Source organism: Mauremys reevesii, linkage group 1 (genome assembly GCF_016161935.1).
Source record: "Mauremys reevesii isolate NIE-2019 linkage group 1, ASM1616193v1, whole genome shotgun sequence".
NCBI classification, from domain to species: domain Eukaryota; kingdom Metazoa; phylum Chordata; order Testudines; family Geoemydidae; genus Mauremys; species Mauremys reevesii.
Window position 1 is genome coordinate 27276529 of NC_052623.1, and position 12670 is coordinate 27289198.

General features: G+C 51.4%; 1 protein-coding gene across 1 annotated transcript; it reads right to left on the reverse strand.

The window, feature by feature from the left end:
- Positions 1–277: 277 nt before the first annotated feature.
- On the reverse strand, positions 278–6933 carry LOC120402789. Its single transcript, XM_039533199.1, has 6 exons — positions 6759–6933; positions 5273–5321; positions 4186–4240; positions 3270–3371; positions 489–1660; positions 278–288 (listed from the first exon to the last, which is right to left on the reverse strand). The coding sequence occupies exons 1-6, from the start codon at positions 6924–6926 to the stop codon at positions 278–280; spliced, it is 1557 nt and encodes a 518-aa protein (XP_039389133.1). The 5' UTR covers positions 6927–6933.
- Positions 6934–12670: the final 5737 nt, after the last annotated feature.

Consider the following 12670-nt stretch of genomic DNA (forward strand, 5'->3'; position numbering starts at 1 on the left):
TGCAGAGCCAGCTAGTCTCTTCCATCGAAGCTTACTGCACTTCTTGCAGATTTTGATTGGCGGCTGGTCCCTGGAGAGCTTTGAATTCACAGTGCCATCGAACCCATGTGAATCCATGATGTCTTGAAGACCATGCAGCTCAGCAGATGTCTCCTTCTGAGTTTTCTTACCCTTCATCTTTCCTGGATGTGCCTTGCGGCACTGCTGGCAAACTGAGACCTGGCCCGCCAAGGGGCGGGAGCTGCTCAACATTTCCGTCAGGTGCTTTATCTGCAGGTCATGTGCAGCCTGCCCAGCAATGAGAGAGTCAAGGGTGGATCTTGTTAGCTGCTCAGAGCCTGGGGCCTCTGGGGCAACCTGGTGGCATTGGGTCCTGGGAAGCTCTGCCCTGCCCTCACCTGCCTGTGCCCCTGGCCCCAGGCAGGAGCCTTCTCCCAAGGTAACCTTCCTCTCCATGTGCAGCTCCAGCTTCTCTTCAGTCCCTTTGCTGTCACACACTCCGGTAAGGGGCTTTCTCAACTCGCTCCTATAAATCTGGAGTGTCGCTTCGAGTGTCTTCTCTGCTATTGTGGTTCCTGGAGGTGGCGATGTCAGATCCATCCCTGCTGGCAGAGTGCAGTGATCTGGGTTAGTCTGGTTTCCTGCCGCGCTATCATTCCTGCCCTTCTCCATGGTGGTATCTTCCACTGGCGTTGGAGGACGTGTGGAAGAAGAGGAGCTTGTGCTTTGCCTCCCTGTCTGCAGGAAATCAGTCTCCATCTCACTGAACTCCACACTGGCTCCCCTGGCTTGGACGGCGTGAGGCAGCTTTGCCGGGGGCTCTGGATCCAGGGTGAGCAGCCCCCTCTGCATGATGAGATGCTCACGCCTTATGTGGAGTTCGATGGGGTGGGCAGGCTGTTTTCCCATTGTTGGGAATGCCGCTGTCCTGTGCCTGCCTGGCTCCCTAGGGGGGCGGAGTGGCCCAGGCAGGGCAGTCTCTGTCAGGAGGGGAGCATCTCTGTGCGACTCTCTCACGACCTTAGGAAAAGCCTTCGTTTGGATCTCCAAGCATTTCTGAGCCACGTGATCCTGCAGTTTGACCCACTCCATGGGCACAAGCCTGGCCAGGATGGCATCAGGGGATGCCATAATCCTGTGGGCCTTTTGGGGCAGGGGTTCCCAGGGGCAGACCCATTGGTCCTGGATCTCCTGTGCATGCTGAGGGCTGGTGTCGCATCTCAGGGGCTTTGGGACCTTTGCTGGAAATCCACATTTGGGCCGATCTGTGTTGAATTCCCATTGCTGCTTGGTGTCCTGCTCACCCAGCAATGGCTCTCCCGGGATGGGGGTTTGTGGAGCCCCCAGCTGGCTCTGCAGATGCTTCTGTCGGATGTTGAAGTCTGAGCCATGGGCTGACATCGGGTCCAGACCTATGTTCTGCTCTCGCCGGTCTCGTCTGCTGTGGGCAGGAGGCCTGGGGAGAGGCTGGGCTTGGATGGGATGAGTGGATCCTTCCCAGCTTGCGACAGGCATGATATCCCTTGTGTGGCAGAGGGGCTCTGACCAAGTCACGGAGGCTTCTCTCAGGGAAAAGGAGCTGGGACTCCGGAGGGCAGAGGTGGTGGATTCCCTGGAGGAGTAGGAGAACTGGCTCGTGGCAGATGTCGACACACTCGGCCTGTGGGAGAGAGCAGACAGGGACAGATGGGACACGGCCCTGCTGAGCAAAGGCAGGGCTTGGGCACAGCCTTCCAACTGTAGTGCAATGGGGCAGTGCCTAGGCATGCATTGCACACCACACCCCGACACAAGGACATCAGCTGGGTAAGGAAGGACTGAGAGGGGGCGCTGGCACTCGTTTTATCTAGAATGATAATCCCTTCGTCACACGCACATGTGCAGCACCTAGCACAATGGGGCCTTGAGCATGATCGGGGATCTACTGCTATTTTAATAGAAAGATTAGCTAACAAGAATTGGTTTGGGGGAGGAAGATGTGAGCATGTGTGTGTAACCCTTGCCAGAGGATGTTGAGAAGGCCAAGACTATAAACTATAAAAGGAATTAGATCAATTCATCAATGGCTATTAGCTAAGGTGGGCAGGGATGGTGTCCTAGTCTCTGTTTGTCTGCAGCTGGGAATGGGCGACAGGGGACGGATCATTTGATGATTCCCTGTTCTGGCCATTCCCTCTGCTGCACTGGCATTGGCCAGTTTTGGAAGACAGGATACTGGGCTAGATGAACCTTTGGTCTGACCCAGTCTGGCTGTTCTTATGTTCTTACATTCTAACCCACTGGAAAACTGGCCTCTTCTAATGGCTGATACCCTAGAGGCTAACAACTTACTATTGCTCCCAGTTAATGGAGTTTCTCCGGCGGTGGAGGTCTGTGCTATGGTCCTGAAAGTCCTGGCTGATGACTCGTGTTTGGGGTGTATCAGGTGGTGTCCCACTCACTGCTTGTCTGGTGCCTACTCTGGGGATTAGCTCTCGGTGTCAATGCCCCTTCCAATTGTCGCATGTGGTCACTGTCACTCCCACAGTGACCCAGACAGTTCTCCTGTTCACTGCCCCGCCGGTCTGGGCCGTGCCCTCGGGGGCTGGTAGGGAACCCTTGGCCCCCACTTCACACTGGGGTCCAGGCCAGGGACCCTCAACCAAGCCGTTCTGGGCTTTCCTCTCCCAGCCTGGACTGCTTCCTACTACTCCTGGTTCCCTCTTTGCTCTGGGTGCACCAGCTCCAAACACTCCCCCCTCTTCCCAGGGAGGGGCTGCCCTTCCCCTGCCGCAGCCCCTGTCTGGTGCCAGCTTCCTGGCTTGATAGGCCCCGTCTGTTCCTGCCAGCTGAGCCTGCTTGGGATCAATTCCCTGCTCCCCGGCTCTTCCTGCAGGTGCACCCTGTGGAGTTCATGGGCCTGCCTGGCCACCTGAGCCCCTTCCAGTGCTGTGTGGGGTGGACACCCCCTCGCAGGGTGTCACTGGATTGCTTTGTCCTTCACACACAGCACAGGCAGGTTCTAGACAGTCGCCTGCTGGCAGATATTGCCCTACAGAAGGATTTGATCCTACTCACAACCCCACCGTGCAGTCTCTGCATTTCATTTCTGATCATCCCTCACCTCACTTTCACTGGTCTCTCACCTTGGAAGCTAAAGCCTCTTAGTGGCTTTTTCCCTGTTATTTTAGGATCGTGGAGTGTCTGGTTTTTCCCGCTCCCTCCTCTCTACATTCACTCTCCCCTCCCACCCAGCCCCCAGTCTGGTGCCCCCTGGTCAGTTGCCTTACGGCATCAGAACTTCCTCCAGGTGTCTGGCCACGTCCTGTAGCCTCCTGTCAACCAGCCTGAGGCGCTGAGCCAAGCGGAGCTTCTCCAGGGGCACAGGGCAGCTGTGGAACAGAGAGAGCAGATAGCTGAGTGCAGGCCCTGCCCTCAGGCCCTCTTTACCCAGAGGGGCGGCACCGAAAGGCTCCCTGTCCCATTCTCCACTGAGGCAGCCTCCTCCCCTGCAATACCCGGGCCTGCTTTGGGGTTAGCTGGATTGTTAGGTGAGCCCTGTCTAGTGCTGAGGAAGTGAGAGTGTATCCTACTGGCAGCGTGTGTCATGTCCCGCCCACAGAAGCTAATCAACATATAGGATAACAGCCTACTATAGCTGCCAACTAATACAGCTACCTCTTCAGCTCTAAGGGGTGCTTTATGCTGCAGAGCTGAAGGGCCAGGATTCAAATCCTGCTGGGAACTGCTGCTGGGGGACTGGAGAAGGGGCCGTTACACAAGTGCTGCTGGATCCCTTTCACCCTACTCACTGTACCAGAAAGCCCAGCCTTCCTGCTGATCTCTCTACCTCGCCTGCATGGGGCTGCTCCCAAAAAACATTTTCTCCCCGTCTCGGGAGGGGAGGATGGTCCAGTCCAGTCCAGTCCAGTCGACACAATCTACCCCTCCACCACCGCTGCCCCAGGTTAAATGAACCGTATGATGCTCGAGGAAGGGAATGACCCACGGTATGATGCGTGGGGGTGGATTAGAGATGGCAACTTCTGCGGGGTGGGAATGAATTGCAGGAGTCTAAAGGAGAAGAGTTGCTTGCGTGGTACATAGGTCGGGGCAGGGGAGGGATTACTCGGCTGGGGATGAATTGCATGGCGCTAAAGGAGAGGACTGACCCACTGCAGATTCATGGAGGGGGGCATTGCTTACCACGTCTCTAGGGATGCACAAGCCTCCTCCAGCTCTTCCTCACAGCACCCAAAAGCTGCCAGAAGTGGGACATAAAGGAGACATTGAGCTGCTTGGGCACCCTCTGCTTCCTAGCACCCTATTGCCCAGATTTCAGGGGCAGCCTGTGAACGGAGCCCCAGCCAGTGCCTCTGCACGACTCTGGGCATGACTGCGCCTTCGCAGGAAGAGGGGAGGCAGGTGGGGGAATAGACCCTATTTCTCTGCTTTGCATGGGGCCGGGGTCTGCCACCGCAGCTGTGGGGTCAGGGGCTTGTCATAAATAGTTAGTTAAGGGTTAAGTTTCCACCTGTAAAGGGTTAACACATAGTACCTGGTGAACACCTGACCTGAGGACCAATCAGGGAAGAGAATTTAAAATTCCTAGGAGGAAACTTTTTCTCTCTCTTCTGGTGTGTGCTGTTCTTAGCCGTCTGGAGTTACAAGGGTCCAGATGTTTAATCAAGTCTTCTGCAAGTTTCCATCTTTCTGAACTAATTTCTTCTAGTCAAGATAGTGAGTATTAGAAAGGTACTTTGTGTCCTCATCTAATAATCCTATGTTTGCAATTCTGTGTGTTTGTTATTGATTATTCTTAATTCTGCCTGTATTGTTTGTACTGAGAAGGAGAGAGGATTCTCTCCAGAAATTAGTACGGTTATACCCTATGAATGTCCAGCTTGGACTCATAGAGATTGTGTATTTTCTTGTTTTTCTTTTAATAAATTCTTTCTATAAAGATTTGATTAAATCCCTTCTACTGTGGATACAGGGGGAGGGGGCTAAGAAATTCTCTCTCGGTGGTGAGACAAGCTTATCTCCGGGCAGAGAGGGGAGGGAGGAGACGGGGAGGTTTCTCCCTCTGTGAGTTGATCTGTGTTTCCCCAGGGAACATCTTTGGAAAGAGGAGGGGGAAAACAGGGGTGTCCCTGCCCACGTAAATTGACCGGGTGGTGGCAGGAAAAAGGAGACCTACCCTAGGATTTTAGGGTGGGGGGGATACATGCTGGTCCTCAACTTGAAACCCCCCAGTTTCAAGTGAGGGTGAGACTATGACAGGGCTGCTTACCTTTTGGTTTCTGCTTTTTCTTTTTGTGTCTCCTCTTCCTCGGAGAAGCCTGCCACACACAGAGAAAGCAGCAGGGTTAGAAGAGAACTCCTCAATAAACCCGGGAGAACAATGAGCCAGAGGTGATTGCCATGTGGGGCTAGGGGGAAGCTTTTCTTTGTGGAAGAGTATTGCACTATGAGGCCTCATGGGTAGGCATTGTGCTTTCCTGTGATGCAGACAATGTAGGGCACACAGCACGACCCATAACAGGCAATATACAAAAACCTGTAGGAGAACACTTCAACCTCCCTGGCCACACTATAGCAGATCTTAAGGTGGCCATCCTACAGCAAAAAAACTTTAGGTTCACACTTCAACTGCTAGAACAGGGCCTCATCCTCCCTGATTGATCTGACCTCGTTATCTCTAGCTTGCTTCTTGCTTGCTTATATATACCTACCCCAGGAAATTTCCACCACTTGCATCCGAAGAAGTGGGTATTCACCCACGAAAGCTCATGCTGCAAAACGTCTGTTAGTCTATAAGGTGCCACAGGATTCTTTGCTGCTTTTACAGAACCAGACTAACACGGCTACCCCTCTGATCCATAACAGGGGTCACTGGAGAAACAGGGATTGCTGGTTGGAGAAACAGGGATTGCTGGTACCCGGAGCCTGCAGAGTTTATAAGCATTGAAGGAGAGAGCCTGCAAAGTTCTCTCTCCTGCAGAGATGACAAAACTCTGCAGGTTTTAGGATTGCAGGGTATGCAACTAACCCCAGCTACCATGCATGGAATTCAGACCTTGGGGGAGAAATTCGACCTCTGGAAGTTGAAACTAGACAAATTCAGACTGGAAAGAAGGCGTCCATTTTTAACAGTGAGAGGAATTAACCGTTGGAACAATTGACCAAGGTCATGGTGGATTGATTCTCCATCACTGGCAATTTTTAAAATCAAGATTGGACATTTTAATAAAAGGTATGCAGTAGGCATTATTGTGTGGAAGTTCTTTGGCTTGCGTTAGACAGGAGGGTCAGACTAGAAGATCCCAATGGGCCCATCTTGCCTTGGAATCTATGAAAAACAACACCTTACACAAGTCTAAGTTTGTCACATCTATGTTTGACATGGCCCAATTTCCATAAAACATTGTTAACCTGCTTTAAATATATTCCCGTCCTTTAATTCTTTATTGATTGATTCCCATCTCAGTTTGTCCATTATTTCAGGCTAACTGGCCTATAAGAAGCCAGGCCAACCTCCCGTAGCTTTTTGAATGTTGACAAAAGATTAGCACACTTCCAGCCTTCTGGAATTCCCTCAGGAATCCTAAATTTGTTCAAAAATTAATGTCAGTGGGCCAATAACCTCCTGAGCCAGCTCTTTGAGGACTCTTGGGTGGAGATGATCCGAGCCTGCTGATTGAAAACTACTTATGTATGGTTTCTGCATTCAGCTGGCATCAATCCAGCCTTTCCATCTCTCTAGGAGTCTCACTTACCTCAGATCTGGCGAGCCTCAGCACAGCATAAAAGACAGCAAAGAGCAGACAGAGGAGGATTGAACTCATTTCCTCGGGCTCAGGCACTAAGACACTCTCAACACAGACACTCTCAAAGCAGCACCAAGTACCAAGGCTACACCTGAGGGCAGGTTGCTGCTCTGGCATCAGGCAGGCGCTGATGTCATCTCTAGGTCACAATGGGGCTGCCCTCCTGCAATCTCCCTCTAGTCTGTGAGGTGTCAATGCTGTCCTTAGATCAGGAGATGGGATGGGGCAACCACCCAAGTGGGCTGAGCTCAGAATAAGGCAGGAGAGAGGGCATCAGGTTTCCCAGGAAAACCCTGGGTCTTTTCCGAGCTCTAGGACTCTCCAGCCCTTAGGCAAGGGACATTTTTCCCTACTTGTGGGAACTCCTAAAACCCCTGTGACTGGACAGTCTCTAAGGAAAAGGATAAATGGACACAAATCAGACATTAGGAATGGCAATATACAAAAACCTGTAGGAGAACACTTCAACCTCCCTGGCCACACAATAGCAGATTTTAAGGTGGCCATCCTCCAGCAAAAAAACTTTAGGACCAGACTCCAGAGAGAAACTGCTGAGCTCCAATTCATTTGCAAATTTAACACCATCAGTTTAGGACTAAACAAAGACTGTGAATGGCTTGCCAATTACAGAACCAGTTTCTCCTCCCTTGGTTTTCACACCTCAGCTGCTGGAACAGGGCCCCATCCTCCCTGATTGATCTAACCTCGTTATCTCTAGCCTGCTTCTTGCTTGCTTATATATACACACCTGCCCCTGGAAATTTCCACTGCTTGCATCCGAAGAAGTGGGTATTCACCCACGAAAGCTCATGCTGCAAAACATCTGTTAGTCTATAAGGTGCCACAGGATTCTTTGCTGCTTCTACAGAACCAGACTAACACGGCTACCCCTCTGATACATGATTTCTGTGGAAAAAGTAAAGAACTAGATAATTTCATGAAAGATAGGTCCATCAATGGCTATTAGCCAAGATGGGCAGGGATGCCCCACCATGCTCTGAGTGTCTCTAGGGTCTGTTTACTAGAAACTGGAAATGGATTACAAGGGATGGATCACTTGATGATTCCCTGTTCTGGTCATTCCCTCTGAAACACCTGGCATTGGACACTGTCGGAAGACCGGATACTGGGCTAGATGGGCCTTTGGTCTGACCCAGTATGGCCATTCTTCTGTTACAGCTGTTCAGCCTCCTTGATACCTGTGATGTCATAATCCTTCTCAGTTCTCCAGTCTTCCATGGAGTCTGGATGGAAAGACAGGGTAGATGTCGCCTAGTGAGCTGGGCCTGTAAGAGAACCCGTGTTCAGGCAGAGAGGGGCTCCTGGGAGAGCAGAGTCAGGGCTCAGTTAAAGAGCTGGAGACAAGGGCCTGGCCTGAGGGTAACCCACCAAACTTTGATTACACCCGCACCCGTAATAATTCCATTGTACTGCAGGGACAGGGAGCAGGTTCGGTCTTTTCTGACAGCGGAACTCCCACCTGTGGAGAACACCACAAATCTTCACATTGGGACAGCTGGGGATGCCAGTAGCCTGAGTTGCTCCGATGTGGAGGAAAGACACCACAGTGTAGTAAAGCTGCTCAGACTAAACAAAAAAAAATCCTTCTGTTGATAAGACGACAATCTGTGGGTTAACTAAGACGCCTCATAAATCGAAACATGCTCTTATCATTACAGCAATACAGCACATACCAGTCAAAGAAAAATAACAGTATCCAACATACAGATTTCTTCAGTACTGAAAGGTACACGGGCCACTAATCATATGCATTGAAAGCATGCGCGGCTTATTTGGCATTTATGTCCTCACACCCTCCTGAGCTGGCCAAGCAGCAAGCACTCTGTTCTTTGAATAGGCTGGGATCCTTCTCCTGGCCGTTATCTGCTTGCTGCAGGTAGCCAAAGCAGGCCTGCAAACATCAGCCCTTGGGGCAGAGATCTTCAGCGCCCTTCCAATATGGCCGTCTCTCTCTGGGGCTGGCTGAACTGGCAGAACACGTTGGCACCCTCTTTTTTTTTTAATTTGGGAGTGGAATTGGCCCTCCACCCTTGGTGATACTCTACTGAGCATATGTGACCCAAAGCACCCTCTAGTCATACCCTACATGTGATGGTAATAATCTTTGTACGAAATATGCCTTGTGAGGTACCATTTGAAAACTAACAACTCTCTGGTCAATCAGATCATGATGCGACATTAGATAAAGAGTTATGAGTTGCCCCTGTACGACATTACTTGTGAAAACCCAACAGCCCCTCCCAGGCAAACACTGTTAAAGAGGTCTGTCCTAAACAAAGGAATGGGGGTTTAGAGAAGCAGCAAACAGGGTCATTAAGACAGCAGGGGAAGGAGATGGTAGTGAACAGAGCAATTTACATTTCAGCCAATGCAAGTGGGGGGAGGGGGAGGGAGAAGAGCACCAGTAATGTTGATAGACCTTGGTTGCTGGCAGGCCGGATCCAACCTGGGACTTCTGGAGCTTACTGCATGAGCCTCTGCTGCATGAACTAAGAGCCAACCAGCTGTTAGCGAGGGCTGTAGAGCAGACTCATTGAACTGTCTCTAAATGGTCTCGCTGCCACTAGATAGGACAGAGCACCACACCCAGGAGGTGTGTGGGTTACAGACTTCCCCTTGCTGAGGAAGCACGTCCCGAGCTCAGAGACTTCCCGGTTGAAATCCCAGATGAGCCCCCACATGTAACATTGACAGACCCCGGTTGGTGGCGAGCGGGACTGAACCTAGGGCCCCTTGAACTTACTGCATGAATCTCTACCGCATGAGCTAAAAGGCTGCAGCACAGACTCATTTTCTCTTTCTCTCATTAAGTGGTCTTGGTGCCACGTGACAGGACAGGACACCACACCCAGGAGGTGTGTGGGTTACACAAGGAGCCTTCACCACCAGACTTCAGGTCGCCTTCCTCACAGCTTGGAGAAACTTTGCTTTGAGGGGATCCTTTAGAACCGTGGCTCTCAACCTTTTCTGTTGTGTATTTGGTTGTCATGGTTTTTGTTCCTATGGCAACTGAGTTAGATTATTAGGGGATAGCCCAGCCAGCTTCGGCCGGTTGAGTGAGCTCTGTGTCTGTAAATAAAATGGTAGTTTTGTTAGCTGTCTGCTGTCTGGCCTCAAGTGATTTCTTCCTAAACCGGCTGCCCCCAAGGATATAACCTTTTCAGTCTACTGTGCCCCTTTCAGGAGTCTGATTTGTCTTGTGTAGCCCCAAGTTTCACCTCACTTAGAAACGACTTTTTTACAAAATCAGATCTAAAATACAGATGTGTCACAGCACACTCTTACTGACAAATGGACGACTGTCTCCTTTTGTCTGTATGAAATTTTAACCTGGACTTCTTTCATTAGTGCTTGTTATGTAGCCTGCTGTAAAACTAGGCAAATATCGACAGGAGTTGATGTGCTCCCTAGAAGACCTCTGTGTACCCCATTCCCCTGGTTGACAACCACTGCTTTAGAAGAATCAGCTTCCAAGACTCAAGGGACTAGAAAAGAAAGGGGCAGACAACCCCATATTCGTTCACCTCAGAAAACCAACCCACCAGCACCTTTGGGCCCCTGGAAGAGAGCCTGAGCAAGGGGAGAGCCAGTCACCATTTTGCTGGGAGACTGTGGCTGAGAGAAACCATCTTGAACAGAGCCTGTGTGAAATAAAGCATACATGGATATTGGTGAGAGTAATTAATCACTGGAGCAATTTACCAAAGGTTGTAGTGGAGTCTCCATCACTGACAACTTTTAAATCAAGATGGGATGTTTTTCTAAAAGAGCTGCTGTAGGAATGATTTTGGGGAAGTTTTCTGGCCTGTGTGATACAGCATTCCGGCCTTGGAATCTGTGAAAGCACCTTTCAAAGGGCAGTCTGGGTTAGTAGACTATTAAACACATGAGGAAACTGAGGTACAGAGAGGCGACTCATCCATGCTCATGCAACAGGTCAGTGGCAGAACTGCGACTGCACTGAGGTTTCCTGACTGCCCAGCCAGTGCTCTGCCCATTGGAACACACTGTCTCCTCGATAGTACATTATATTCCCTGAAAATAAATTCTGAAGAAGGAAAAGAGAGCATTCACGTCAGCAATCAGATTTCTTGGAGTTCTGCTCATCCAATCAGGGAACAGAAGTCAAGTCATATGACCCGAGTGTCCAATCCACACACTGTGAGTTTTAACTAGCAAACTGATTCCTGAAGAAGAATTATTCATTGAACTCACCCCGGGATCATTTTTGAAATAGGGATAAATTTGAGTGCCCTGTAAGCTTCTTACGGAGAATTTTGAAGAGGAAATGGGATGGGTTCACAGCCTAAATTATTCCCCATGAATTATTTGCTTGGCTGTAAAGCTAAGTGCTTCCATACCCACCACATATCGGCAAGTACTGCCGCCCCAATACATTCAGACATCACAAGTCAGGCCTCCCAAATCATGAGATTTTAAAATTATCTGGGGGATTCTTTTGATTTGCCTTATACTTTCTGAACCATTGGGGGGGGGGTCACATTTTGAACATGACGGGCTAGACATTTACTATTTTTTAAATGAAAGTGGAGATTCTTGTGTGCTCGGGGGTGGCCCCACTCCGGGGTACTCTCTCCGCACCGGCCGCTCCCCTGATCAGCACATGAAGTTCAAACCAAATACAATTTATTAAACAGCAACTGTAAGGAAAATAAGGAAAAATGGAAGAGGGTTAAGGGGAACAAGGGACCCGCCCTGTGGGCTCGGGGGCACCACACCCGGCGTCTCTGGGACGTGAGGGCAGGTCACAGCCTGTTCCTCACACTCCTGGCTCCCTCGCAGGCCTCAGGCTCTAGCCAGCCGGGCCCTTCTCCCCAGCATTGCCCACCCCCCGGTCAGGGTCACGTTCCCTCTCCCCCGAGTCCGGCCTGCGCGTCTGGGGGCGTCTCCCTGCGCTGGGCCCCTGCCCAGGGCCCCCCTCGCTCTCCCCAGCCACTCCCCGCGCCCGGCTCCAGCGTGACCGGCACCCGCAGTCCTGGCTCTGGCCCCGCAGCTCCCCGCTGCTGCTTGGCCCTGGCTCCCTGACGGCGCGGCTGGTCTGCGCTGCCCGTTCCCAGCTGCTCCAGCTCCCCTGTCTCTGGCTGCTGCTCTCCCCTTAGCTCTGCCCCGCTCGCCTCAGGCAGCTCCCCTCACACGGAGGATGGGATCCTGGGCTCCTGGTTCCCTCATTAGCCGGCCTGCCCTGTCAATCAAGCTCACCTGGAGCGTTGGCATTTCCCCCTTGGCCCTGGGGACTGTCAGTCTCAGGATCCTGATTTCCCTTCCTCCATTCCCCTTTCTCTTGGTACTGGGAGAGGCCAGCCAAAAACCCCACCAAGTGTCAGTGTGGGGCAGCAGCCCCATCCTGCTGTCCTAGATCCAATCTTCAGAGCAGCCCCCTTGGACTGAACTGGACATTGGGATTCAAAACGCACACACATCCAGCTCCTAATGCTTTGAGCTCCAAACAGTTCTCATATCTGGCTGAGGTTCCACCCTCACAAGCTCTTCATCCACCCACCCTCCAGTCCCTCTTCCGAGTGCACGGGCAGCCCAGGGCTGCGCTGACAATACCTTCAGACTCAGACAAAGGTCTATCCAGCCCAGTGTCCTGTCTTCCGACAGTGACCAGTGGCAGGTGCCCCAAAGGGAATGAACAGAGCAGGTAATCATCAAGTGATCCATCCCCTGTCATCCATTCCCAGCTTCTGGCAAACAGAGGCTAGGGACACCATTCCTGCCCATCCTGCTAATAGCCATTGATGGATCTATCCTCCATGAATCTATCTAGCTCCCTTTTGAACCTCGTTATACTATTGGCCTTCACAACACTCTCTGGC

Coding starts and splice junctions, on each gene's coding strand:
- LOC120402789 (XM_039533199.1), bottom strand. CDS start 6,926: ATGCCAGAGCAGCAACCTGCCCTCAGGTGTAGCCTTGGTACTTGGTGC. Junction 5,322..6,758: donor TGAGGCTCGCCAGATCTGAG/GTAAGTGAGACT, acceptor TGTGTGTGGCAG/GCTTCTCCGAGGAAGAGGAG. Junction 3,372..4,185: donor TGTGCATCCCTAGAGACGTG/GTAAGCAATGCC, acceptor TCTGTTCCACAG/CTGCCCTGTGCCCCTGGAGA.